Source organism: Serinus canaria, chromosome 3 (assembly GCF_022539315.1).
Source record: "Serinus canaria isolate serCan28SL12 chromosome 3, serCan2020, whole genome shotgun sequence".
Classification (NCBI taxonomy): Eukaryota; Metazoa; Chordata; class Aves; order Passeriformes; family Fringillidae; genus Serinus; species Serinus canaria.
The window spans coordinates 64,970,691-64,996,510 of NC_066316.1; the positions used below are offsets into that span (position 1 = coordinate 64,970,691).

The 25,820-nt window shown below is 38.1% G+C and overlaps 1 protein-coding gene across 1 annotated transcript in view; it reads left to right on the forward strand.

Moving 5' to 3' along the window:
• The window catches only part of ROS1 (ROS proto-oncogene 1, receptor tyrosine kinase), an 85,531-nt gene that overhangs the window by 30,987 nt on the left and 28,724 nt on the right, over positions 1-25,820 (forward strand). Inside the window, exons 8-26 of the mRNA XM_050971887.1 lie at positions 671-855; positions 1,954-2,051; positions 2,572-3,083; positions 3,729-3,941; positions 4,791-4,901; positions 5,396-5,577; positions 6,542-6,733; positions 10,956-11,056; positions 12,614-12,828; positions 13,231-13,388; positions 13,964-14,126; positions 14,889-15,151; positions 15,969-16,032; positions 16,608-16,810; positions 17,290-17,501; positions 17,901-18,187; positions 19,077-19,253; positions 21,100-21,317; positions 21,739-21,880. Coding sequence (XP_050827844.1) covers positions 671-855; positions 1,954-2,051; positions 2,572-3,083; positions 3,729-3,941; positions 4,791-4,901; positions 5,396-5,577; positions 6,542-6,733; positions 10,956-11,056; positions 12,614-12,828; positions 13,231-13,388; positions 13,964-14,126; positions 14,889-15,151; positions 15,969-16,032; positions 16,608-16,810; positions 17,290-17,501; positions 17,901-18,187; positions 19,077-19,253; positions 21,100-21,317; positions 21,739-21,880 — 3,696 coding nt within the window. The remainder of the gene's footprint in view (positions 1-670; positions 856-1,953; positions 2,052-2,571; positions 3,084-3,728; positions 3,942-4,790; positions 4,902-5,395; positions 5,578-6,541; positions 6,734-10,955; positions 11,057-12,613; positions 12,829-13,230; positions 13,389-13,963; positions 14,127-14,888; positions 15,152-15,968; positions 16,033-16,607; positions 16,811-17,289; positions 17,502-17,900; positions 18,188-19,076; positions 19,254-21,099; positions 21,318-21,738; positions 21,881-25,820) is intronic.

Consider the following 25,820-nt stretch of genomic DNA (forward strand, 5'->3'; position numbering starts at 1 on the left):
GTGATTAATATCTGCTTTTTCTCAACATGAATATGGGGAAATGAAGTGGTTCAACTAAATAAAATAATGCCAAGCTCTAAAATACAGTGCTAGTGTGTTAGCATACTAAGGCAGCATTTAGCAGCTGAAGTCAGCAGATAATCATGTTATCTCAAATTACTCACCACTCCAATGGTTCTTATCTACACTGGTCCTTGGTGACAGTGTGGATACCTGTGTTAATCTACCAAATTTCTCAGAGCCACAAAGACTCCAGAGAAAGAATGTTGCCCCTGCCTAAATAGCCTTGGAGAGTGCAGAGGTGGCACAGATGATCTGAACCTTGAATTCTAGAGTGAGTGGTGCTTTGTGCGGAGATGCCAGCTGCAACTGTTTGACCTGTACAGGGGCAATCAGTGTCAGTTTGCATATTACATGTCCTCTCTTTGTCTAATTACCTTTCTGAAGGGCAATTCTCTGTAATAATGTCACTTACATAGCAAATGGAAATGTTTCCTTGTTATCTGAAAAACGACTAGAAGTGAGGAAAAGAAACAGTTAACTTTTTTCTGATGATAATGATGGCATGTTGCAGACTAAAAATACATATTTTTAAGGCAAGTAGAAAAATTAACTGAAAAATGAAAAGCTTTCTTATATCATCTGTGTGCACATATCTTTTTATTTTTAGGTATTTCTGTGAATATTTATCAGCAAGTGGTCTATTTTTCTGAAGGGAATTCTATCTGGGTGAAAGGCACAGCAAATATGTCTGATGTATCTGACCTAGTGCTTTTTTATGCTGGCTGGGGGAATATTGTGTCCATCTCAGTAGACTGGCTTTACCAGAGGATATACTTTGTCATGAATGAAAAGGTAATGCTCTAGTGCTTAATTAATTTCTTGCTTAATTTGAACCATTACATGATTAATTTTACATGAGAAAAATATGATTTATGTATAGATATGTGTGCATAAAATATAATTACATAAATATATTTTAATATAACATTAATATTCACATATTTAGTAATTTAACAAAGAAGAAAGGCTTGACTATCAAGTCATATTTAAAGTAAACACCCTACTTGGAACTGTGGCTCCTTGCCTTATTTTTCTCCTTAGGACATAAGTGTTTTGGTTTTAATTTGTTTTTGAGACTGCCTTCACACCCTCCTCATACCCAGTATTGGCCTACTGTTTCTCTTGGTTACCCATGTACTCTGTTCATTTCCTACTCTGCCTCAGGAAGATGGTCAGGTAACTAGACAGTGATTTTACTGTCTGTCATAATTGACAAAATATTTTAAGTGTTTCATACAATAGCAACAGCTCAGATTACAGCTGCTTCAGTTTGAAGTGAAAATGGAGATTAACCCTGCCTTGGATTTCCTACTCATAAAACATCAGTTACACTAATGGTCAGACTTTGCATGTAGCCATGTAATCCTCTAATGTACAAAGGACTAGAAACCTGCCCATAATGATTAGTGGGGGATTTTTATATTTTTAATCCTCTTGCCATGTTTGATCCTTTGCTTACTGCACAGGGAACAGGGAGCAGGAAAAGCAGTAGTGATGAAAAGATACAAATGAGTTGTAGATGAACAGATCTATGACAGAGATGTCTGAATTCCAAGGTATTGTTTCCAGGACCAGAAAAACACTTCCCTTCCCTGACAGATCATTTTCAAAGTACACTTTGCCTACACCCTCCAAATTGAGTATAGGCAGTTGGATAACTAATTTTCCCCCCAGCTTAGAGGTATGACTGACAGCTTCAGGGTAAGCTGTTGTGGCTTTGTGTACAAGGGTTATCCTTGGCTGACTGAACACTCAGGAGCCCAAAAGGACCTAGGACTGTGAGAGAGGTGTTTCATTCTCTCCATCCCCTGAAGGAATCTCGGGTCAGCTTGTCTGCTCATTAGCAAACACCCTATGAATGCATCACCCATTTTTCTTCTCATTCCCCAGATACATGTCTGCCACTTAGAGAACTGCATGGTAGCTGAAGACATCACTCCCCTTTACATGATGTCCCCTAGGAAGGTTATAGCTGATCCCTATAATGGGTAAGTGAACTCCTTTGAGCACTTGGTGCCAAAGGTGCTATAAAGCTGCTCTCTAATTTTCTCCACTCCATTAGTCATCTAGGTTCCTGTTTCAAGCACTTAAGTTAACAAAACAAAAGTGCAACAAATAACAAGCTACAAAACAATTGGAACAAGAGAGATGTATTGTTTCGTGCATTTTCTTCTTTAGGGCATTAGAAGAAGAGATAAAGATTTTCCAAAACAGAAATTTGAGTTTCAGAAATTTCATGCTTTTATGAATATGAAGCTCTATGAATTTTAAATGTTCATGCTTAACATTTAAGGTATTATAGAAGAACATTCTCCAATAATCTGCTATGCAAATTCCCAGAAGGTAAAAATTGATGTGCCTATTTCCCTAGTATATATATACTAATAGTGCCAAAAGCATTTTTCAATTGTACATAAAGACAGACTCATGTCTTAGCTGTTAAAATATTTGTGGCTCTGCAGACTTCTTGCACTGTAGTTATTTGGGTTTATTTTGCTCTATGGCCAGTTATATATTCTGTCTCCTGGAGGATGGCATATACAGAGCAAACCTTCCACTCTTTCCTGGCACTGCCTCTGCAGCTTCACCAGTGGTGATATCCAGTGCTTTGAGAACCTTCACAATCAACTTCCAATCTAAGAGACTCATTTTCTTCAACAAAACAGAACAGGCCTTTGTGTCAGGCTTTCTTGATGGTTCAGAGTTTCACACGCTGCGATCACACGTGCCTCTTGATGACATGGAGAGCTTCGTTTATGAGGATAACACATTTATAGTCACAGATGGCTCGGCAGTTTTCCACGAGGAGGTCTCTCCAGTGGGAAGTTCTAGCTTCAATGAGTACATTGTGGACTGCAATTTGGGGTACCCAGAGTACTTTGGCATTGGTAACTTGGTTTTCTATGGGCCATCAACTCAGCCTTTTCCTTTACCAACTGCTCCTCGTTTTGTCACGGCTCTGTTTGGATTGGACCGAGCCGTGATCAGCTGGAGACCACCTGAACACACCATTGGAACCAGTAAGTTCAGCTGATTATCCCTGAAGGCCCACTTCTTTTCTTTTTACAGAAGTAACTTTTTGATTTCCCTTTTCTACATTTAGGCTTTAGCGACTTCAATAGCAGATACTGATGGAAGTTATGGAATTACCTCTGCTTCAAAAATTTAGCCCATAATTTGCCAGTAAAAGAGCTAAATTGTCTAAATTAACACAAGTGTGTTTTGGCAACTCATATGCCCCCTGCAAGGATTTTAAACAAAGCTTGATCTTTCCTATGTTATGGAGTAGCAACTGGTATCACACAGAAAATGCATGGCAGAGATGTAATGACTTTTAGTCAGTGACTATGCTATGGTTTTTACCCTCTTTGCATGTGTCTTTGAATACCAGAGAATCATCTGGCCAGGGAAAATTTTTGTTCTAATTTCATTCTTCATGGGGGATTGAAGCAGAGGGCCAGAGGGGAAGAATTTTTAATGTCTTTAAGTTTTAAGTGTAAAATTAAACTTTTAATTTAAGTGTAAATTTTTAATGTATCCCTTTCCTAATTTCACTGATATTGGCATTTTTGAAATGAGTCTCCAATATGCATCTTTCTTAAAAGATGTGTATCACTGGTTACAACAATTTACTCTGTACTCATACAATTATTTGCTTCACACAGGTTTATCTGCTTGGCAGAACTGGACCTATGATGTGAAAGTGTCACCTCAGCACCCATTTGAGGAGGAATGGGTTGTGTCAAATATTAGTAACACAAGGCTTACAGTGAAGGGGCTGGCCAGCTCCACAGCATATGAGGTGTCAGTCAGAGCTGTGTCTCCTGCTGGTGCAGGGCCGTGGTCAGAGTCATTTAGAGGTACAACTTTAGAAGAAGGTGAGAATTGCTTTGTCACACAGGAAAAATGAAGAACAAAGTGTGTATAAATCTTTCCACCTAGTGAGGCGCACACTTTCAGCAAAGACTGAAAAATAAGGGGCACAAAAAGGTTTTTCTTAGAATTAAAGAATACAAGATAAGTAAATTTGCTTTTATTTAAAGTAGTAAGATTTTTAAACTAGAATAATGCTATTAAATATTATTTATGCATTAACATTGGTACTTATCTACATTTTTCTAATACAATTACTCTATCAAAATATTATTTGATACGGTAAAAGAGGCATTATCCCTTTTCATTGCTCTGTAAAGAACTTTATCTGATGAAGTTTTTTGTGCAATGCCCTGAGGATTGATGACAATTCATGGAAAAGTGCAGCTCACCAAATGCTGAAAATCCTTGGTTTGAGCATAGAAAATCAGGGAAAATTGACGTGTCCAAAATGTCTGAGATTTCTGTGACTTTGGAATGTTTTTTGAAACCTCGTTCACCCAAATTAACTTAAGCCTGAGGGAGAAATAGCTTCCAGTTTTGGGGGCTGGACTGGCTTAGGGGTGACTTTTACCTGAATTTGGTAAGGACAGGTCCAAACCCGCAGTGCTTTTTCAGCATATAATAGGATTCCAAATTGCCTTATAGTTCTGGATCTGAAAGTGCCATGAGTCTCTGAATGTCTCAAATTATGATATTTTCGTGCATTTCTTCTTTGTCCTTTATTCCTTAGGACAGGGACAGTTTTAAACAGCTTTTGTACCTTTCCAGGAACAGGAATGATGCTATTGAAATACAAATATTAACATAAATTGCTTGTTGGTGTTCACAACTGCAGTTTTCTTCCTTTGTAGCTGAAGAAGAACCATATATATTGGCTGTGGGGCCTGAGGGTCTCTGCAAGCAGCGACTGGATAGCTACAGGCAAGGAGAACTCCTCTATCCTCATATAAGAAATGTTTCAGGTACATACTAAACAAGTTGTATGCTGCTGCTATAGGCTTTTTGGCATTTGTTAGCTCTCCATAAATTTCACCAACAGCACTGAAAGACAAGAGTTCTCTAGACTTGAATGTCGTGAAGTTCAGTACAGCAGCTTCACTGATCCAACACTTCGGGTTCATCCCCTTTCTTCTATTTTCTGAGTCTAATCAATCCTTAGTGTAACCCTTCTGACATCTCCACAGTTACAGCAGAGCTAAAATCAACCTTCTGAACTAAATAGGTATGTCTCCAGCATTCCATACATTTATAATAATCAGGGCTATATATGTACAATGCATGTACATTATTTCCTATAACGAAGCTTCTACCTGCACATTAGCTGAGCCTAACTGTGCATTTGTATTGATTTTTAAAAAGCTGAAGTGCCTGAATGCTTTTTATTCTTTAAAACAATGGGTTGGTGTTTTTTTTAACATGTCTGTGTACTGCTTAACATCTTTCTTTTTTGTTCAAGACCTCGACTGGTATAATAACACTCTTTATTGGATTAATTCCATGGGCCAAGTTCAGACCTGGACATTGAACAAAAGAAAGGGTACCAATGAAAACACTTCTGTGTCTGACATCAGAAATGCAAGGATGTTGGCCTTTGATTGGTTGGGTCAATGCTTGTATTGGGTCGGCAAAGCAAATACGGTAGGTATAGCTGCATTTCTTAAAAGAAAAAAAAATCCCTTAAGTCAACAATAAAGACTATAAGGCAGTAGTATTTGGGAAACTAATACTACTGCAACCTGAGATACATTTGAACCTTTGCTATTTTAGTGTGGAACAAGGAGGCCTTTCTTTACTTAAGTGATTTTCCACAGTTATAGAAAAGTTTGGGGTAAAATATTCACTAACATTCACTAATGCAGGATACTGAATTCACCAGGTGTAAAACAGGCAAATCAAACATGTTATCTACAGTTTTGTTGGATTCCACATTGTGAAAATAAATGAAGATGGTGAAAATGGAGGCTGCCCTGTTGATCTCAGCCAAGAAGTAGATGGACTTTATTTTAATCAAATTTGGCACTATTTGTTTACACAGAGATTTTCAAGGTTGACCTCTGCTCTGTGATATTTTGCAGATCACTGCAGTTAAAAAATAATTACAATTGCACTTTGTACACTCTCATATCAGGAACACTGACATGTGAATTATTTAAAAGGTATCTGACTTCAAAATTGTAGTGCTAATTTATGCAGTGCTGTCAAATTATGCCTTTCATTCCTTGTAAGTGCAAAGTCAGAAGCTGTTTTAAAAACTGGAGCTAGGAGGCCAGATTTCACACTGCCTTGCACCCTCATTTACACTTGTGAATAGTGAATATGAAGTGGGTGAGAAGTTCTGTCAGACAGAAGGCTGCCAAAACTGGGAAAGCGAAGGCAAAAAGCTATTTCAGCTTTTTTCTTTTGTTACTTTCTGGCAAAAATGAACTAATAATTTTGCATTATTCTTCATCCTTTTACTTTGCATGCAAAAGGTTTAGGCTTTGAAGGCTGAAGGCTTGCAAAGTCTTTTGATAAGCAGCTGTGGAAAAGTAACTAATGTACACTCAGCTGATCATAGCTGATGATTTAGATGTGATGCTAAAGTCAATTCTTTTGTCCCTAGATCTACAGGAAATCACTGTGGGGAGTCCATATAGATGCTGTAGCTCATGTTGTGTTCCCAGTGAGGGATCTAGTTGTGGATTCAGTAAATGGCTATTTGTACTGGGCCACAATGTATACAGTGGAGAGCACAAGATTGAATGGAGAGGAGTACCTCATGTTACAAGAGCAGCTACAGTTTTCTGGTAAACAGGTGACTGATTTTTTACTTTCCTTTCTTTTTGTGAGAGATGGGTGGAGGGTTGGTGTGTGTTTTAGTACTTAGACCTCTTGAATATAGTCAGTGTTTATAGCTGTCAAAATTGTGGTTGTAATGCTGCTCCTTCCCACATGTGAAAGGTTCTTTTTTTCCAAAGGATTGAAGTCTAATGGTCACTTCTGGCTTTCACATCAAAATATGGATCCTGAGCTTCATAGCATCCTGCCTCTTTTGTGATGTTCCCCAGCTTGCAGGACCTGACAGGGCCAGTTTTGAGGCTTAGCACATGCCAGGGATACCAGGGTTGCATTTGGAGTTGCAGAGGTGCTGTTACAAAAACAGGTTTTGCCCATGGTGATGAGAGAGGGGGGTGGCATCTGCCCCTGCTGCAGCCTGGCACGGCTTGCTGCTGCTGCTGCTGCTGACACAGTGCTGGTGAGGGTGCCACATCTGCCACCAATCAGGGGAAAAAAGGGGCAGGGAATTGCTGTTTTCAGATGTATTAGGGCAGAGAACAGGTCCCATGCAGAAGTAGAAAGGAGTGGGAAAATAGAGATGCTATTTCCACCAATAGCTCACCAAAGATCCTGTAGTATGTGGAAGCTCATTAACTCCCTTTTCCTACCTGGAGACACTCTGTTATGCTCTGAGGCCTGCACAGACAACCTCCATATCTCTGATGACCTCTCTGATGCCTTTCTTCTACATTCACCCCTCTCTGATGCCCTATCAAGTCTCTTAAAAACTTGGTTCACTGCTGGTTCCTCATAGGTCATTGTGAGCTTCTCCAAATCCATCCTGCCTCTGCCACCAGGTGATATTTGACTTCATTCTTGGTAGGTGGAATTTGATGTTGCTTACACAATGGAAGAACTCTGAGTATTCTCCTCATGAAAAGATCTGCCATGGTCTTAGCATATTCCTTCCTCCCTCCCTTCCTCCCTACCTCCCTCCCTTTCTTCCTTCCTTTAAAACACAGTCTTTGTTTTTATTCCACCTGTCATGCAAATTTACTCCCATTTAACCTGAAGCCAGGTTGTCCATTAAAGACCCTTTCCAGCTTTAGAGATCTAGCTCTCTTAGTTAGCTTTGTATCATTCCCCAGAACATTTAACTTTCCTTTCCCAAAAGAAAAGAATTTTATGTTTCTCTGATTATAAAAAAAGCCAGGCCTGGTTTAGTCGATGAAAGGGAATTAATATTTCAAAAGGCCCACTAATCTCCCAGGTGTTTTATTTCCATGAGGGCTTGAGAAGAAGAAAGGCAGGTTCTGCTGTGCCTTATAATCCTGCATACAGAGGATCTGTAAAACTTTTGTACATGAGAGAAAGGTCTGTGCTGCAAAGGGCCAATCTATCTTCCAGTACTAGCCTTCCTGCCTCTCTGTGGAAGCTGGCTGGCTGGACTGTCTCTATGGAAAGATATATGTTGTCCAGGCTCAGTGGCACACTTGGCTTGGACATATCTTATGGATGATCTGTGGCAAAGGACCAACATGTTCCACTTTATTCTAAGTGGCAAACCTCAACTTCCTTGCCCTTCTCTTTTGATTCTCTACTTGTTTCTCTGGATCCCCTTATGCTAACCTCAAATTTCTTGTTCTTGCTTTCAGGAACCTTGGCAGCAGTAGGAATGCTTGTCTGGACCTGTCATTTTTATTTTTTTTTTCTGCACCTTTCTCTATGTCAGTGATACCAGCCTTCAACCATTCACTTATTCACACCTCCTACAAACAAACATCTCCTCTCCTGCTTCTCTGCTGCCCTAATCTATGCACTGACTTCTGAACTCAGCCTCCTGCTGTGATGCACCCAGGCAAAAAGCCAAGAACAAATGTCTAGATTGAAAAGTGACCAGTTGTAGCTGACAGGTGTTTCTTTATTAAAATAAATCTCAGAATAAAACTATCAGAAAAAAGGACAGCACAACATTCTTTTATGGTGGAATTGTTGGGCTGGTTGCTACTGTCTCAATATCAAGAGGCAAATATATGTTTGCGTAGGTACTAATATGTATCTTCTTTGCCCAATGAAGTCCTTTATGTGAAAAGAGTTTGTCTTACCTCAGTATTAAAACACAGATGTAATAGCTAATTGCTGTTTTCCAACAGTTAAAGTATGTTCTCCACATAAGTGGTTCTTGCTGGTATTCACCATCTGTTTTTCTGATAAAGAATTGCTATTCTGCTGGATCTTCAGCAGTTTGTAGCTGTACTTCCTTTTAGCTTGAAATCTGAGTGCTAGGAATAGGAATAGAAGAGCCTACTGTAAAAATGGCAGGTTTCCTAAACAAATACAAAAGCAGAACTTTGAAAGTCTAATTTCTTTGGCAGGAACTAAATCCTTCTATGGCAATTATTTTATTTTCTGATCAGTTGTTTAGCTCAGCTGGTGTGTATTGGCAGAGCTTGATTGATTTGAGCAGAGCTCCTCTGATTTATTCCAACTTAGGATCTGGCATAGAATTTCCAAAGCTCTTAGTAAGTTGTTTACACTGTACAGTAAGACTAGAACAAAAGTAATTTTATAGGGGAGCAGCAAAGTGCATTATATGGAAGTGGGGCCAGAGCCCTTTAGGTGTGGTTTCAGTATTTTTAGTCAAAATATTTTTCAGTAATTTTCAGTATTTTTAGTCAAATAGAAGTTTAAGTTTATCCTGCATCTCATGATGTTCAGTCACATTGCACCATCACAAATACATGTTGTGCCCAGAAACTGGTACCTCTCATGAGCTGGGAAGTGCTTGCCTGTTTTTGAAGCATCACAGAAGGGAGGTGTTAAACTGCTGCCTAACTCCTGAAAATGAATAGTACAAATATTTATTTGCTTTTTAATAATGATGATACAGGGGTCAGGATAAAGAAGATGGACACATCTATAGGAAAATGTAATAGCTGCAGAAAAAAAATAGGGCAAGAAAGAAGGACCCAAATGTTCAAAAAAAGCAACATAAATTGAGGAAGATGTCATTTAGTGTGGAGCATGGGAGGGAGAATAGGTAAATGGCATAAAATATAGCACGACTGACTAAATATACACTTGGGCACATACACGCTGTGAGATATTTTTAACAGGACAACCTACAGGAGCAATCATTCAAACCTTGATTTTCTGACATACAATGTCAACAGAAATATGTCAAGAATGTGATTACATAAGGAGCAACAGACAACTAAGTGTTATAGCATTTGCTTTCCTGTCATCATCTTCTGCAGTTTATTAATGAAGAGTTAGGGAAAAAAAAGGCTGTTCCACTTGGATACATAATGAAAATTTAACCTTATAAGAGAATAGTTATGATTAGTGTTTGCATGAGAAGTTTGAGAGCTGCTGGAAAACATGTTCAGAGAGGCCCCAAACAACTTGTTAGCTGTGCTAATGATATAAAATAGACTAAACTTGATAACATTTAGCAGACTAACTTATGGAAGCAAATTCTTTTTTATTCACAGAACAGATTATTAAATATCCGATTTTTATTACTGTTGCATATGGTATTGAATCTGTTGTTTACTGCAGAAACAAGAAAACTCTATTTTGAATATTAGAACCTATTAAAAAGATACAAATCTTTCACCTCCCTTAAAGGAAGATGAAACATTCAAGTAATGAACAGGAAGATTGTTTAATTTCCTCCCCCACTTTATTTAATAATAAATTATTTACAAAAATTTAAATATTCAAATTTCCTGCTTAATCAAATAAATGAATTAAAATTTTGCATCTATTTTCCATAAGTAATGCAATATTTTAACTGTTTAGGTTTAAAATCAAAGCTGGAAAACAAAAGAACTGAAATGCTTTTTTCAAAAGGTAATTCTGACTTTCAGACTGGATATCACCCACCTATTTCAGACAAAGAATGTTAAAATACCAGAAGTATTTTGGAGATTTTGATAGGTAGTTCCACTAAGCACTTGATATTCTATTGCCATCATATCTGAGGTACTCAGATACTCCAGGGATGAATGCTGTGACAGGTGTTAAAAAAATGTTATCTAGAAAATCATCAGCTGCTATAAATAGGAGTCCACCAAGGACCTGATTATTTTCTAGTGCTATCTCTTTTTGTGTTAGAATAAACATTCATGGTAGTAATGCTATTTTTGCCAATAAAGAGGGACTCATGATGTTGTCTAGACAACTGTTATGCCTAAGGGTACTTATCTCAGAAGTGAAGATGTGTTCAAATTGCTACTTGGACTTTTTTCTCTTAGGTGGTTGGTGTAACTTTGGATTTCACCTATGGTTTTCTTTACTGGCTTGTGCAAGATAGTCTGTGTCTAAACCTATACAGAGCTTCTCTCTGCAAAGAAGGGTAAGCAAATGTATAGCAGAGATTAGATAGTCTGCATTCTCTAGTTTTTGTCATACTCTTTAAGAAAAAAATGTTGTCCGGAGCTGGGCACACTATTTACTAGTTTAAAAATAAACAAAACCAAGAGCTAATGGTCAGAGCTAGCTGATGGCAAGCTACATGTTGTGGTGGTTGGTAATAGTTTTATGGTAAGAGAAACAAGGTATGGAACCTCAGCTGAACTGAGGTCATGCTCTCAATTTTTAGACTTAGCTTTAGGAAATAATTGCTTCTTATTGTCTGTTATATCTTGGCATTTACAACACTTGACAGTTTCCAGGTGCCTGGAGCTCTGTAACTGGCTCATCTTTCATGAATCTCAGGACTTGAACTGACACCACTTTCTCACCTGAGCAAACAGTACTCAGCAGGCTTTCCTCTTGATCATCCTGAACATGGCATGGCTGCATAGCTCCAGAAAGGCAAAGTTTATTAAGACAAAACAAAGAACCATGTTTATGGGTTAGCTTGATTATATACTAAAACCTTGAGAAAAATAGTGGTTTGTTCTCTAATGCATAGTAGTTTGTGAAACTATGTTTTTGCTCCCTTCCATGTGGAGAATGTGATTGTATTAAATTTTTTTCAAGCATCAGATTAAACTGCTCGAACTTAATTGAGCAGCATCTGTATTTACATGTGCCCATAATGTTGCAGGCTGGCTTCGTGTGGAATCAGATGAATTTTCTGACTGACTTTAGACTTGCTATGATTAATAGAAAATACTTAAAGAATCAAAATATGCTGATTAGTTTTAGCTGGAACTTACAGCTCCATTATGAACCAATTGGCAGCCATAAATCCTTGTCCCTGGCGTGCCAGAATACAGAGATTAGAAGTGATCCATCCTAATGGACCTGGATGGTGTGTCAAAGCTTTTCCAAATTTCTTTTGGATGGCATGTGTCTAAGCTCAAAGACATTTCTGAGATAGAAAAATGACACCTCTTACAACATATTTAATCTCTTACCAAGATAAATTGGGACCTAAAAAGGCCTGTAAGTTTTGATATACAATATGCAAGACAGATTAAATCACCAATGATCCCAGTGAGGAAAAGTGTTAGTAGCTCTTAGTAAATAATGGAAGGAAACTAGCAGGGTCAAATAAATCTGGGTTCCTGATCTGGTGAATTAGAATGAACCTCATGCTCTGAAGCAGACGTCACTGTTTCCGTGGAATTGCTGAGAGAAGGTGGGCTGATTTTTCAAAATACTAATTTTTCTGCATCTATGCAGCAGAATTTTAAACCATTTTATAATTGTTTTCCAGTGAAATAAAGGGAATTGAGGTCTTTTTGTTCTTTCTGTGATGCCTCATATTCTGAAAAGTGTTCCTCTTTAAAGAGCTTAAAGAAAAATTTTTGATTTGACTTCCTGCCTCCTACATTTTAGAATTTGAATTATAAGTATTAAGAACTTGAATTATAAGACACTTTACAATATGTCAAACCTTGCATAAATCTGTTCCCTCTACATGTGGGCTATCAGTTTGCTAATTTCATACATGTTCCTACAGTTGTAGTAATGCCATCATCACGGAATTTGCAGCATGGAGTACTTCAGAAATATCTCAGGGTGCACTGGAATACTACAGTGGTCGTCTGTTCTGGATTAATAGGCTTCAGTTCATTACAGTCCAGGAAGTCAATCAGAGCCTCAGCATTCCCTTCTCACAACCAGCACAGTTTACAGCCTTTACCCTTGTTCAGGCATCACTTAAACCTTTGCCAGGTACATTATTTTCTTTATCTAAACTCCTCAATAAAGGTATTCACTGTCAGCCTACAATTCTTCATTCTTGAAATTCTTTAGTAATTTGACAAAAGATAAGGACAAGAGCAACTTATGAATAAATGTATTAAGAACTTATTAATAAATATATCAGGATACACCTGATATATGTGTATATATATATATATATATATATATATATGTCACCTGATAAATGTATCAGGATAATGTGCAATTATAAAAGCTGGTGGTATATGTATGGATAAAAAGAATATGTGTTGTTGCTATTTATTGTTTCTATTTAATGTTGGCTTATAGTATTTACTTTCACATTAATGTTTGAATAGTCTACCTTTTCCTCACATTCCTTAGATTATTGTTATTTCTTCTGTTTCTGGACAGGAAACTTTTCTTCTACACCAAAAGTGATTCCGGATTCAGTGCCAGAGTCTTCTTTCAGAATTAAAGGAAATTCCACAAGTTTCCACATCACGTGGAGTCCCTCTACAAAGGTGGAATGGGGAACTGTCTTTTACTGCGTGGGATCAAAAGCTCTACAAGTGAGCATATTGATGCAGTCCCTCCCTGTTATCTGCACATATTACTGTATCTACTTGCTGATATATCTATTTTTAAAAAGAAATGGAGTTAGTTTCTTCTCTGGCATTTGCAAATTGGTCAAGAACTACACTAAATTGTAAACGCGGTGCAAGTTGTCAAGTTTCTCCAACACTGCAACCAGCAGTGGCTCTGGGCTGGTGGCTGGGATGTGAATATCCCAAGGAGATCACAGTGATCAAAAATTCATGAGAAAGCCTCTCAGAGCAACTCAGAGAAAGACGTGTCCTCTGAGATGACAGTGCGACAAGCTTTTCCTGAATGTGAAATGTAGTTTTCATCCCCCCTTTAGTGGATTTGTCAAGTTTTACTTTAAATTCAAAAGTCAGATTGCTGGCACATCACTACCCATCACTACAGTGCCACAGGAGCTGGTGGAACAATGACCACTCACAGGACGAGAAGCTTTGTTTTGATTTAGTTGACCAGTTTGGTGAGGGGATTTTGGGAAACTGAAGGCCCTTTGGGCAGGAAAAAAAGTCTTGCTTTATTTTGTTCTGTTTAATTTCATTTGCAGCCTCGGGAGAATGAAGGATGCCTTCACCCCCATAATCTGACAGTGCCATCCTACCGAGTGGATTGGCTGGAACCATTTGCACTCTTTGATTTTACTGTCACTCCATACACATACTGGGGCAAGGCACCAATGACATCTGTATCCCTTCGGGCCCCTGAAGGAGGTACTAAAATTTTACATCCTGTTCCTTGTGTGTAATGGGTACTGGGAGAAGCTCAATGTCAGCAAGTGAAACCCTGGTGAAGGATGAGCAGCTTTCAGTGCTTGTTAGCTGCAGGCAGAGTTGCAAGAACGTGTTTCTGAGTATCTTTGGCTATCATCTATTGCATACATAAATGCAGACAATTGAAGTAATTTAATTCAGAACAGAAAATCCAGGACAATATATCCAGCATGTGCCTGTGACTATGAACAAGAAAGAGAAACTGAATTCATTACAATGAACATGAAAGGCTGCATGCAATATCTTAACCACTTAGTAGATTTTTAAAATGTTATGCACATTTTACTCTTGTTCAGTGTTTATTTTTGCTCTTTTGCATGTCAAAATTAAGTTAGCTAAAATATAGCGTTGAGTGACAGAAGCACTGAGAAAGCTTATCAGATGCAATAGATTTTGAAATGAATAAGAGAGGGAATAGAATATGCTCTGTGTTGTGAAAATTTTTACAGCCCCATAGTTACATAAAAGACTTGGGTAAGTAGATATGTCCCAATCTCAATGCAGGAGTGCACTTTTTTTTCCTGTTTATAGAGCTCTTTCTTTTGGCTAGGCAAGTTAAAGTCAGATAGCTTCACATCTATGGAAAACAGAAAGGAATAACCATTAAGTTTTAGACAATCTTCTGTAGAGTTAGTTATGAGGTAAGGTTTGTGTTTTAACAGGAGTATTTTGTTCTGTATATGTTCTTTATTTTTTACACAGTTCCTTCAGCCCCTAGGAACCCTAGAATATATGTGTTACAAAATAACCTACATGGAAGTGATGGGAAAGTCATTGTGGAGTTCAGGTGGGACCGACCTGAAAGGGAAAATGGAATATTAATGCAGTTCAGGGTTTACTATGAGCTAGTGAATCAGAGCAACACTGCTGGCACTTTCATGGAGTGGATTGAAAGCAATGTTAAACCCACCCAGATGCAGTTTTCTCTCAAGGACGTGCTTCCCAGCCTCACAGTAAGGTTTCAGGTATGAAAAATTACTAAGCTTGTCTCGTGCTAGATTATAGATTTTATCTGTGCAGTCTGATGTGTTTGTCTGGGAGATGTTTTTCTTGGCTTGGGCCAAGAGCTCGTGGTTTCTGTTTGTAGAACTGCTGATTTGCTGACTCACCCTTGGACACCTGGCTTAACCTTTCTTTGTATCATGTTGTTCACTAAATGGTGAAGCACAAAAGAAACTTTTCTAGAGGTCTCCCCAAGCCACTGCCGGAAACTGCAAGTTGAACACAAATTCAACTGATATGGTGGAGAGTGACAGACCTTTTGAACAAAGCCACAGTTTGAGGAAGTCAGGGATTCATGTGACTTTTATGGAAAGAGAATTCCAGTTCAAAACTTGTCAAGAAGTAATGTTTTCATTGGGATAAGAGTTTTGGAACAGACAAAAATGTGTGCTTGAAAGACAAGTTAAAAGCAAGAGAGCATGTACTAGACCAGATTCTTATAAGAGACAACACCATGTTGCTTACAAGGTCAACAAATACCAGGAATTGTTCCAGGCTGGGAAAGGAAACAAAAAGACTGTCTGGAGTCCTTTGAGCTCTACCTATTAGATGCAGCATGGATTGTCAGTCTCTGGGCCACTGGGTAAAGTTCTCTTCATAGCCACAGTCCCAACTTGAATGTAGCCTTTGAACTGACCAGCATAGCCTTGTGTTAAACAGAGCACACACTTATGTTCCTACATGAGCAGACAGAGGTTTTGTCTCTATTGGCTCTACAGGCTCTCCAATGCAGTCATTTATGCTGTCAGTTAACATAAGTACCAATCTCCTGTCCCACAGGTGCAGGCCTTCACCTCTGTAGGTCCAGGACCTTTGTCTGATGTGGCAGAGAGGAATTCATCAGGTATGGATGATTTAGTTGCCATCTCATGGTTGGTGTGCAAAAGCTGGTGAAATGGCAGTACAAGAATTTGGCAATCTGAAAAATTGCCCCCAACATGTTATGTAACATACAGCAGACACAACAAAGGAAATGGTTACATCCTCTGAGATGAAAGATTAACACATTCCTTATCATTCAACTAAATTTTGGGAATTTCAAGCCTTTCCTCAAAACTATGCTAAATTAGCTTTTTTGTGCAACTCCAGGTTAGCATGGAACAGTAGGTTGTCACCTGTAACCTGTTTACTGCTAGAGATCGTAATATATTTCTAGTTTGGCTGTCAAAGGTAGTTAAATGAGCAAATCTGTTTTACTGTGCTTAAATTTATTAGGTAAACATTCACAATGCCACTGTAAATATCTTAATAGTTTGACTGTGATGACAAGAGGGCATCTCATTATTTATTTACTGGTGCAAATACAATAAGTTCAGACCCATCATTTATTTGTATCTTGTACTTGCTTTCCTTATGAATGATTGTGTTTATCTAAGATGGGATTTTTTTGTTAATTGTGTTGTGCCCTTTTCCTTTCAGATCTTTTCCCTATCCCAACTCTAATAACTCTTTCTGCCAGCAAGTTGTTTCTTACTGACATGGACAGTGGTCATACCATCTGGGAACTTTCAGCCAAAACTAATGTAAAGGACATTTGTTATACTGCTAATGATGACAAAGCATACTATATCACTGAAGATTCCCTTTTTATTATCAAGATACAGAATGGTTCAATGTTTCAGGTACTCCTTTGGTCACTCCCTTACTAGAGAAAATCTAGGAAAATTATCTTTATATGACCATTATTGCCATTATTTTATGGCCAACTGTGATTTTGAAAAAGTAAAAATGACTAGAGTGTGCCATCATTAAAGTTGTCCTATTAACCATAAATGGTTTACTGACGTCTGCTTTGTTGATATTTTTATTAGATGTTCAATTTAAAATTCATATTAGTAAATACAAGAAATTTGTATTTTGTATCACATTTAATTTAATTTTATTTTTTTACATCATTCTAATTTCAAGAATATGGAAGCAACAACTGATATTTGTGAAGCAATAGTTTTGATTTGTCTAAAAGTATTACCAATCCGTGATGCATTTTTGTATTTTGACTTCTACTTTCCAAGCAGACATTTTTCTTTCAGAAACAAATTGGTTTTCATAATGTCTTAACATCAGGTTGGAAAATTCTGTCCTTTTAAATTTTTTCCTTAAGTTTTTCAAAGATGTGCGTCTTCACAATGTCACAGCCATCACAGTTGACTGGATTGCAAGGCATCTCTTTCTTGCCCTGAAAACACCACAGAATGAAACTCAAATATTCCTTATTGATCTTGAGCTCAAGAAAAAATCTCTACTAGCCTTGAACAAGCAGCTCAGCAAAAGTAATTCAACTGTATCATCTCTGTTGTCATATCCTCTCTTAAGGTAAGGGACATACTACTAAAACCTTTTTAAAAAGCAAATTTTAGTCATGTCTTTCACTAAAACTTGAACTGTTAAGGACCAAAAAGGACTTTTTATAGTGGATGAGTTTTGGCATCATGTAAATCAGAAATTTTTGAATGTAGCGCCACTTTAGTACTGCTAGTTGATCTGGACATACCTAATTTCAAAAAGATGTTTGTATTTGAGTAACAATTTTAATATGCTTACATACTGATAGGTACTTCTATATGTGTAATGCAATGAAAGTCAGCACAGATAACAAATTTTTTACAGTAACCATTTTATCCAGAACAGCCAGTTATTATGTCAGACTAGGATTGCATTTAGGTTGGGCAGGTTGAAGTTTCCCTACTGAAAGCAGTGCATTTTCTTTGACAGCCGCTTGTACTGGTTGGAAGAGTTTGATAATGGCAGCCGTGTGTTTTATTATGATATTCTAAACAACACTGTGCACTGCGTCTTGGGACATGGATTGGTAGAAAAACAGATGAGAAACTACTGCACTTGTAACGTCACAGAAGCAGAGCTGGGAGGACCTATGAGTATAGATCTGTCTGACTCCAAAAATCCCCGGCTGCTTTTCATCAGAGGAAGAGATGAAATATGGGCCTCAGATGTGGATGGTTGCCACTGCTGGAGAACTATCAAAATACCAAATATTCAAGGTCTGAATGTATTTTATTTTTCTAGGTAGTTTGTGATTCTTGCTGTCTCTTACTTCAAACAACATTAATTTCAGAAAATAGCATTCATGAAGCACTTTGTTTATGGAACTGATTCATCTATAGTCAGTATGGACAAAATGTTTGCATTCTGTGTTTCCAGTTGTATACCTGACTCATACAAACTAGAAAAGCAGTGCAAGTGTGTATTCTAGTAAGATGTAAAAGAAATGCTATGGCCTCAAGTGCTACTTGTCAATAGATTTCACTTAAAATATTTACACATTATTTTGCTGGGGTTTTGTATTACCTACACCTATTGCAGTTTATCTCAATGAAAAGATACAATAACAACTTATGCCTGAAAATGGCATTGCAGAATTCATCATGTGGGGAAGGTACTTCACGCAGGTAGATAATTTGTTTTGTATGACAAACTATCCGTGTTTCACTTCTTATGATAATAACACTCTTGATGCTCAGTTTTCAGCTCAGTTCTGGAGGTGTGCTGGTAAAGCTGCTCTGTCTTAGCTGTTCCTGAGAGATGGCAGATCATGGTGGTTTTCGTCTTGGAAAAAAGAGCAAAGTTTCTTTAGACAGCTCTTGCTTTCGTGTTTCATCTCTTGTGTTTGTTAATTGAATAGCAGTTCTCATAATTATGGGTAATTAAACACCTTCAAATCTACACCTGTGAACTGGAAGAGCAGTGTCTCAGCTTCATGAGACCTGCTGGGAAGTATCAGAAACCTCTTGTCAAGGGGAGGTCACTGGGGATACGGTATGGCCAGGATGGCTATATTGACTGACTGTGAATACAAGCACCCTTCTGCTCTTGTAAAATCATCTGCTCAGGGTTTACTACAAAACTTATTTATGCAATGTTTTCCTGTAGGTAAAAAAATTGGCAGCTTGACTGCAGATAAGAAATTTATATACTGGACTGCTGAAACAAAGGAATACACTGAAATTTGGCTAGCAGATAAAGAAAGCAGAAGACACTTTCTTCACAAAAGAGCAAAACACACGCTGAAAATCTTAGCTTACAGCTCAGCAGCACAATCATATCCAGGTAGAGGGGATTTGGGTTGTTTTGTGAATGTAACCAGTTTCTATCAGAGCATGTATTTAAGTTGCAGATGTATATTTATGTAAAGTATGCTTCATAGATTCAGGTACCTTCTACAGAGAAACAACTCGCACATTTTAAAAAGAATGAATGTAAGCACTGGCCTTGTGTTGGATACAATGGAAGGTCATGATGATGAATATTTCCCCTGTTTATTAATGCCAAACTATGCCTATTTTCAAAGTTGTGTCAGACATGGAGATTTAGAAAAGGTGGTGCACATTACAGCACAGAAAAAGAGAAAATATGTTCCACAGTGTTGTAGCCAGAGTTTGATAGTGATCCCTGTTGTGACACAGATTTCTGAGTTTGATCACAAATATATAAACCTAAAATAAAGGTCTGTCCTTCCAAAGATATTTATTTATATAAATAAAGATATTTATTTATAATGAAGTACCCAAGAGACAGCTACAGGTTACACTATAGTAGACCCAGGCTTCACTTAGAACTCCTAATATTTTAAACAAATCATTGTAGAATGATAATGAAATAAATAAAACATTAATTTTAATTGAAAATTAGGATTCATGGTATCTGTAGGGATTATCTTTGTAAATGCAGAGTTTTAGAACACCTAGTAGCATGATGAATATATTCAAAATAATTATTGAACTCCAATTTTGCATTAAAAAAACTGGCAAATATACAAATGAACATTTTAACAAGATGAACTTCTTTGGAATAAAAAAATTTGACACTCTTTTGAGTAGCTGGTACAGTCATGCCTGCCTGTGGCTGCTCTGACCAATGCTCAGGCTGTTCTTGCCAACACTCTGGGCATGTTTGTTCTCATGAGATCTGTGTGGGCTTGGCTTTGATGTAGGAGCCTGGTTTGGCCCTGGTACAGAATGTGCCAATCCCTATCCTCAGGGACAGGGTTTCCTGCAAGAGCCCCGGGCTTGGCTGGTGCAGAAAGGGAAGAACCAAATTTCAGTCCAAGCGGATTATTCCTATCCAGAGACCCCCACGGAGATTTTCTAATTTACATTGACAGCTGCAAATACATTTGGAAGAATATGCATGAACCTGACTGGTAGCAATGGCAGGGCTGCTCACTTTGGGAGAAAAGATCTTAACTATGAGGTCAGTTGTTGTGGCCTAAGGGCAAGAATTGGTCCTTGTACCTTCTTCCCTGTGCACATGCCTAAATTTGTTCCTTCTTAGTACGAAGTTCATTTAATGTATTTTTATTTTGTTTTTGAAAGTACATCAAGTGATGAGGAATTTTCTTTGGTTACTTTTCAGTAACTGTCAGTGTAGTTTTCTATTGTTTTCTCCCTCCAGACTCCTTTTCTGCCTCCTAAATTTGTCTTTCATTATCTGTGATTACATTACACATGGAAAGCTGTTTGGAAGAAAATGCAGATAACATTTAATTGCTAGAGAAAGGCAATGTCTGTGGAGTGTATCTGTCTTTTCCATTAACAGGCAAGTTTGGCTCATCAATATGTAGTGCCCTGACAGCTCAGCAACTACAATTTGCTACATCTTCTACAAAGATGTAGCAAATTGTACAAACTACATCTTTTACTTCAATAAGGCCCTAAATTATTATTGAAATTGTATCTTGTCAAAAGATAAATAAGAGTTTCTCTGTGGAGCGCTATTTTTGTGTCCATGAAAGTAATCAAGTAAAGTAATTTCAGATGGAATTTTCTTCTGTTTCTCTTTGTGAGAGCAGAAGTTTGTAGTTGTGCTTTCTCATATGAATGGTGGTAGAATCCCATGCAAGTTTGGATTGGTCCAGCCATAATTTTAATTTTTAATTTTTTAATGTCTTTCCTAGATAAAAGATGCCTGATTCTCTTGCCAAACACTGAGAAACCTACCATCCTTGCTACGACTAACACCAGTTTTACATTAAGCTTGCCATCTGTCACACCACAGCAGCGCTGCCCTGGCATATCCCAGCCTACGCCGACGTACCTGGTATTTTCCAGACAAATGACAAACATCTGCAGGAACTCAAGGCAATGTTTGTCTGCTCCACAGCAAGAAACATTGGTATGGCTACTTCACACTGAAATGCATGTGATACCATCTATTAACAGGAAATGTGATGTCACTTCTAGTGATTTTATGAACCATTCTGTAGCTTTCTATCAGCAAGTTTTTCCATTTCTACATCCCAACAGTAATTGTCCTTTCTCTATGCTATTTGGTAAGTGGTAAATTCCTTAGTTTTCCCTTTGTGCAAGAGCCCCCCTGCTTTTTGTCTTGTTTTTTGGTATGTGCTTTCTTTTCTGTAGAGACCTTTTATCAAAACTGTGATTCCAACATTCTTTTTTTAAACACTAAAGTGCATTACAATGCAAAAACACTACTGTATTACTTTTTAACCATACATTTATTTGACAGATGGTTTGCTTGACACATGACTCTCTTTTCTAAGAATGCATGTTTATTACTTGATTTTGACTTACAGGAATATCAGGGTCCTATTGCTGTCTTAGAGAACCTACAGCCATTTTCGAGTTATGCCATACAAGTTGCAGTGAAAAACTACTATTCAGATGAGGAAGTGCTGCCTGTGGGAGAAGGCACAGTTGGCACAACTCTATATGGAGGTTTGTTTCATATTTTACCCTGAATTTGAACAGAGTTCTCATCTCAGTTAGAGGAAGATGTATGCAAGTTTGGATTGTAAATCAGAAAGTGGACAAATAGTTTGCTTAAAATATAACCTGAGTAGATCTTTGCAAGGTTTTGGCAAGAAGACTTGATGAATTTGAAAAATTCATTCAATATATTTGTATAAATTCTTCAATGCTTTGGCTTATTTGCTTCCTGAGGAAAGATAAGTTACAGTTAAAAATGGCTAAACAGTTGCAGTTTCTGCCTTGGACCACATCTTTAAGTAAGTTGTATTTGAATGTATGTGTGGTTATGTATGTTTAAATATCTGTGTTATGTATTCGTTGAGCATTAAGATTTTTTTCCCTTGGCTTGATGTTGCTCTCATGATTGCTGTTTCTACGGGTAATGCAGATTTGTTTTGTTGTGAACCAGGCTGAAAAGGCAACACTCCATTTTTACTTTTGGCGTGAATGAAAACAGCTCATTTTCAGTTGATTTCGAGAATTTTGATGTGCCCTTTCAGTCCTTGCTCCTTGAGAATACTACAGTCTGAGCTGGATGCCTCCCATGCTTGTAAATACCTCAATTAGGGCATGAAGATTCTTCATCTCATTCCCTGCTTCACTCTACCTGTTTGCAGCTGTGGGGCAGCTGCTGTGCCAGTTTCCTTGAAGCTCTTGACATTTTCCAGAGAAAGAAGGATCGTGTAAAAGGTGAATGCTATGCTTTTGCACGCCCAGCCCAATAGAACTGCCTTGCTCAGCACTTTTTCTCGTTTTGCATGTGCAATTTTGTACATGCACACTTTTCTTTATGAGGAGCTGCCTTTGTGCTCCTCTTCAGATAACTCTCTCTGTGCTTCTGCTGAAGTTCCTTGCTGAAAACATGGAAAACCATTACGAGGGGTAGCTATCCCCCATGGTATACATAATGCTTGCTCTTCTGTTGTGTCAGTTTTGCTCTGTTGTGCCTGATGTCATCAGCCAGAGTCAGCTTGATCCACATAAACTCTTCACTTGCAAAGCCATCGGACACCTCTCTTAATTCCCAAGTCAGAATTATAGCCAGAATTATAGCCAAGTCTTCATGACAGCATATCTGTGTTTGCTGTCATGAAAGACTGTGGAGGTGGTACCTAAGGATACTTGGTGTTGAACTCACTGGGATGTGGGAATGTTATGGCCCTCATCTTCATTAGTTTTCTTGCCTGGGTCTTGTCCTGCAGAGTTGGAGCAGTTCTTTTTTTGAGAGAGGGTAAAGGAGTGAAACTGAGAGGCATAGCAGCCTCTAGCTCTTGGGCACTGGCTCCCTCAGCCTGGCTGCATCAGGGCTGGCCGTGGCTGGCACAGAGCCGTGCAAGCTGCACAGCTGTGCCTGTGAATATTGCTGTAACATGAAGTGAGGGAGCCACAGCAGGACTCCTAAGGTCCTTTACCTCTTTCTACCTCTCTGTGGATTTTGGCTGCTTCAGAAGTTGATGGAATAACTGGAATTAAAGTACAGACAGCTTCCACTGTGTTCTCCTTACTTTCCTCAATGTCTCTTTCACCTAGCGATCAACTGTGCCCAAGAAAACATTTTATCCAGATTACCTGGCAACAAGTACATGCCAGGAGTTCTGATTTCCCTTTTTCTTTCCTTAGAGATGCGCTCTTTAAAGGTTTCTTTAAGTGCTCATTCATAGAATAATCAGCCTTTCTTTTTGCCACCATCGTCCAGAGGAGAGCATCACCTGTGAGCCGCCAGTGGCTTCTCTTATGCACAAATCATTCCCCTTTTTTTATCCTGGCAGCAGTCACATTTTTCCCTTTAAAAACCCTCTGTTTAAGGTGAGCTTCTTTTCATCTTTCAAATGGAAGTGAAACAAGAGGTGCAGGCATATTACCACCCTTCTCATGGATTCCAGACCTGCTGTACTTTTGAGAGTTCTCTAGTTCAACTCTGCTGGGTATTTTTCTCTTAACAGTCAGATCCCTTGGCATCTCCAACATCAAGCAAACAGGCTTGATCCACCCTATGTGGATCTCTGAATATTGTGAGCTGGTCTCTTCTACCATGCCTGCAGTGAGAGGACTGGAGGCAATGGCCTTTATCTGAGATGGGAGATTCAGATTAGATATCAGAAAAAATGTTTACGCTGTTCAGCTGGTCAGGCACTGGAATAGGTTTCCCAGGGAGCTGGTGGAGTCACCATCCCTCGAGGCGTTTAGGAGGCACCTGGTGTTGGGTGATGTGGTTTAGTGGTTTAGGGGTTACAGTGGTAGTTCTGGTTGACAGTTGGGCTAAATGATGTGAAAGGTCTCTTCCTACCTTGAAGATTCAACCTTCCTATGTAGACTATGGAGAAAAACAAACAAACAAACAAAAACCCCTAAACACCCAACAATTCTAGCCTTCTATCAGTAGATTTCAATTCTTTGCATGGGATTCCACACCTGCAATATAAAATTTGTGTGATACATTGATTGAATAATATTAAATACTATTGGGCTGGGGAAAGAATTGACACAATTATTTTTTGCATGGTAAACTGTGCTATCCTGCAACAATGTACATCCTTTCAGTGATGAAACATAAAGGTAGAGTATAAAATGGGAGACTGGATTGCTCCACTCAAATGGAATTTTTTTAGTCTCATGTTAAAATGAAACATGAAACTCAGAACAGGCTTCTCTAGTTGGGACAAAATGAAAAATCTGGATGAAAATCAAGTCTTAGACAAAAAGCAAAGCAAACCCACAAAAAACCCTCACCCCACCCCAGCCTACAGACCCTGAGTATTTTGAATAGATATTTTTATCAGCATTCAGAGCTTTTCAAATTTGTTGAAAAACTTCCAGCCAGCTGTAAATAGAAGGTATATGTGTCCTGATACTTATGTTCTCAATTTCATGAATGTAACTGCCAGTTTAAATTGTAATCAGATGCTGCTAGAGCCTCTTGAAGTGTGTACACTATTTAACACCTCTGAAGCTGTGTGAATTCCCTCAATGCCTTTTTCTCAATTCTCTAATGAAGTGAAAAAAGCTTGGAATAATTTGTGCTTTCCATCAAATAGCAAGGTAGAGGGAATGAAAAAAAGAGGAAGACAATGCGTTGCTCTTGCCACAGAGTGTCACTCTTACTCCACATATGTTTTAGCTAGACAAATAAGAAATTTGTCGTTTCCTAGTCTAGTTTCTGTATATTTAATTAAATAAACTGTAGTCTTGCTACTAGGATATGAATTAAAACATATGGACTCATCATTTTGATGTGTTGGGAACATAAATAGCGTAATGACTTGTTAACTTTTTTTACTTCTCTGGACAGCTCAATAGGAAATAAATAATTTTTTATACAGAGTAGGGACATGCCATATACCATTACAAAGTCTGTGATCTTAAAGCTTCAAAAGAAGGGTTGATTTTTCCAGAACAATTAGTGAGTAACCAGCTGGTATGGACATCTGACCAGCAACCCAATTTCTTCCTTACACAGCTCAGCCGGACTCTATTTCTGAGAAAAATCCTAGATGACAGGAAACAATGCTTAGTTTTGGATTTTCTTCCCTCATAAGTTTCTGTTCAAGAAAAGACTTGCCAATTGGAATAGTGCAAAGGTTTGGGGGGTTTTTTGTGTGCATATTCAAGTAAGCACCATATTAAACTCACATCTGAGACCCTGATTAGGAAACTAAGAGGGAGCAGGAATTCAGTGATATGACTATAAATATTGAGGTATAGGATGGCCACTGTTTTTCTGTTGTTCAGTTTTTTGGGTTTTTTCTCTGTTTGCATATTAGGATAGCCAAGAAGATACTAAAAGTCCCTCAAAATATTTTGAACTTATCTGCAGCTGACTGACTATATCAGAATATGAGTTTTACATGTGCAGAGTTTGTCTTGTGAATGAATCATATTAATACACTTACATCCTTCTTTCTTTTCC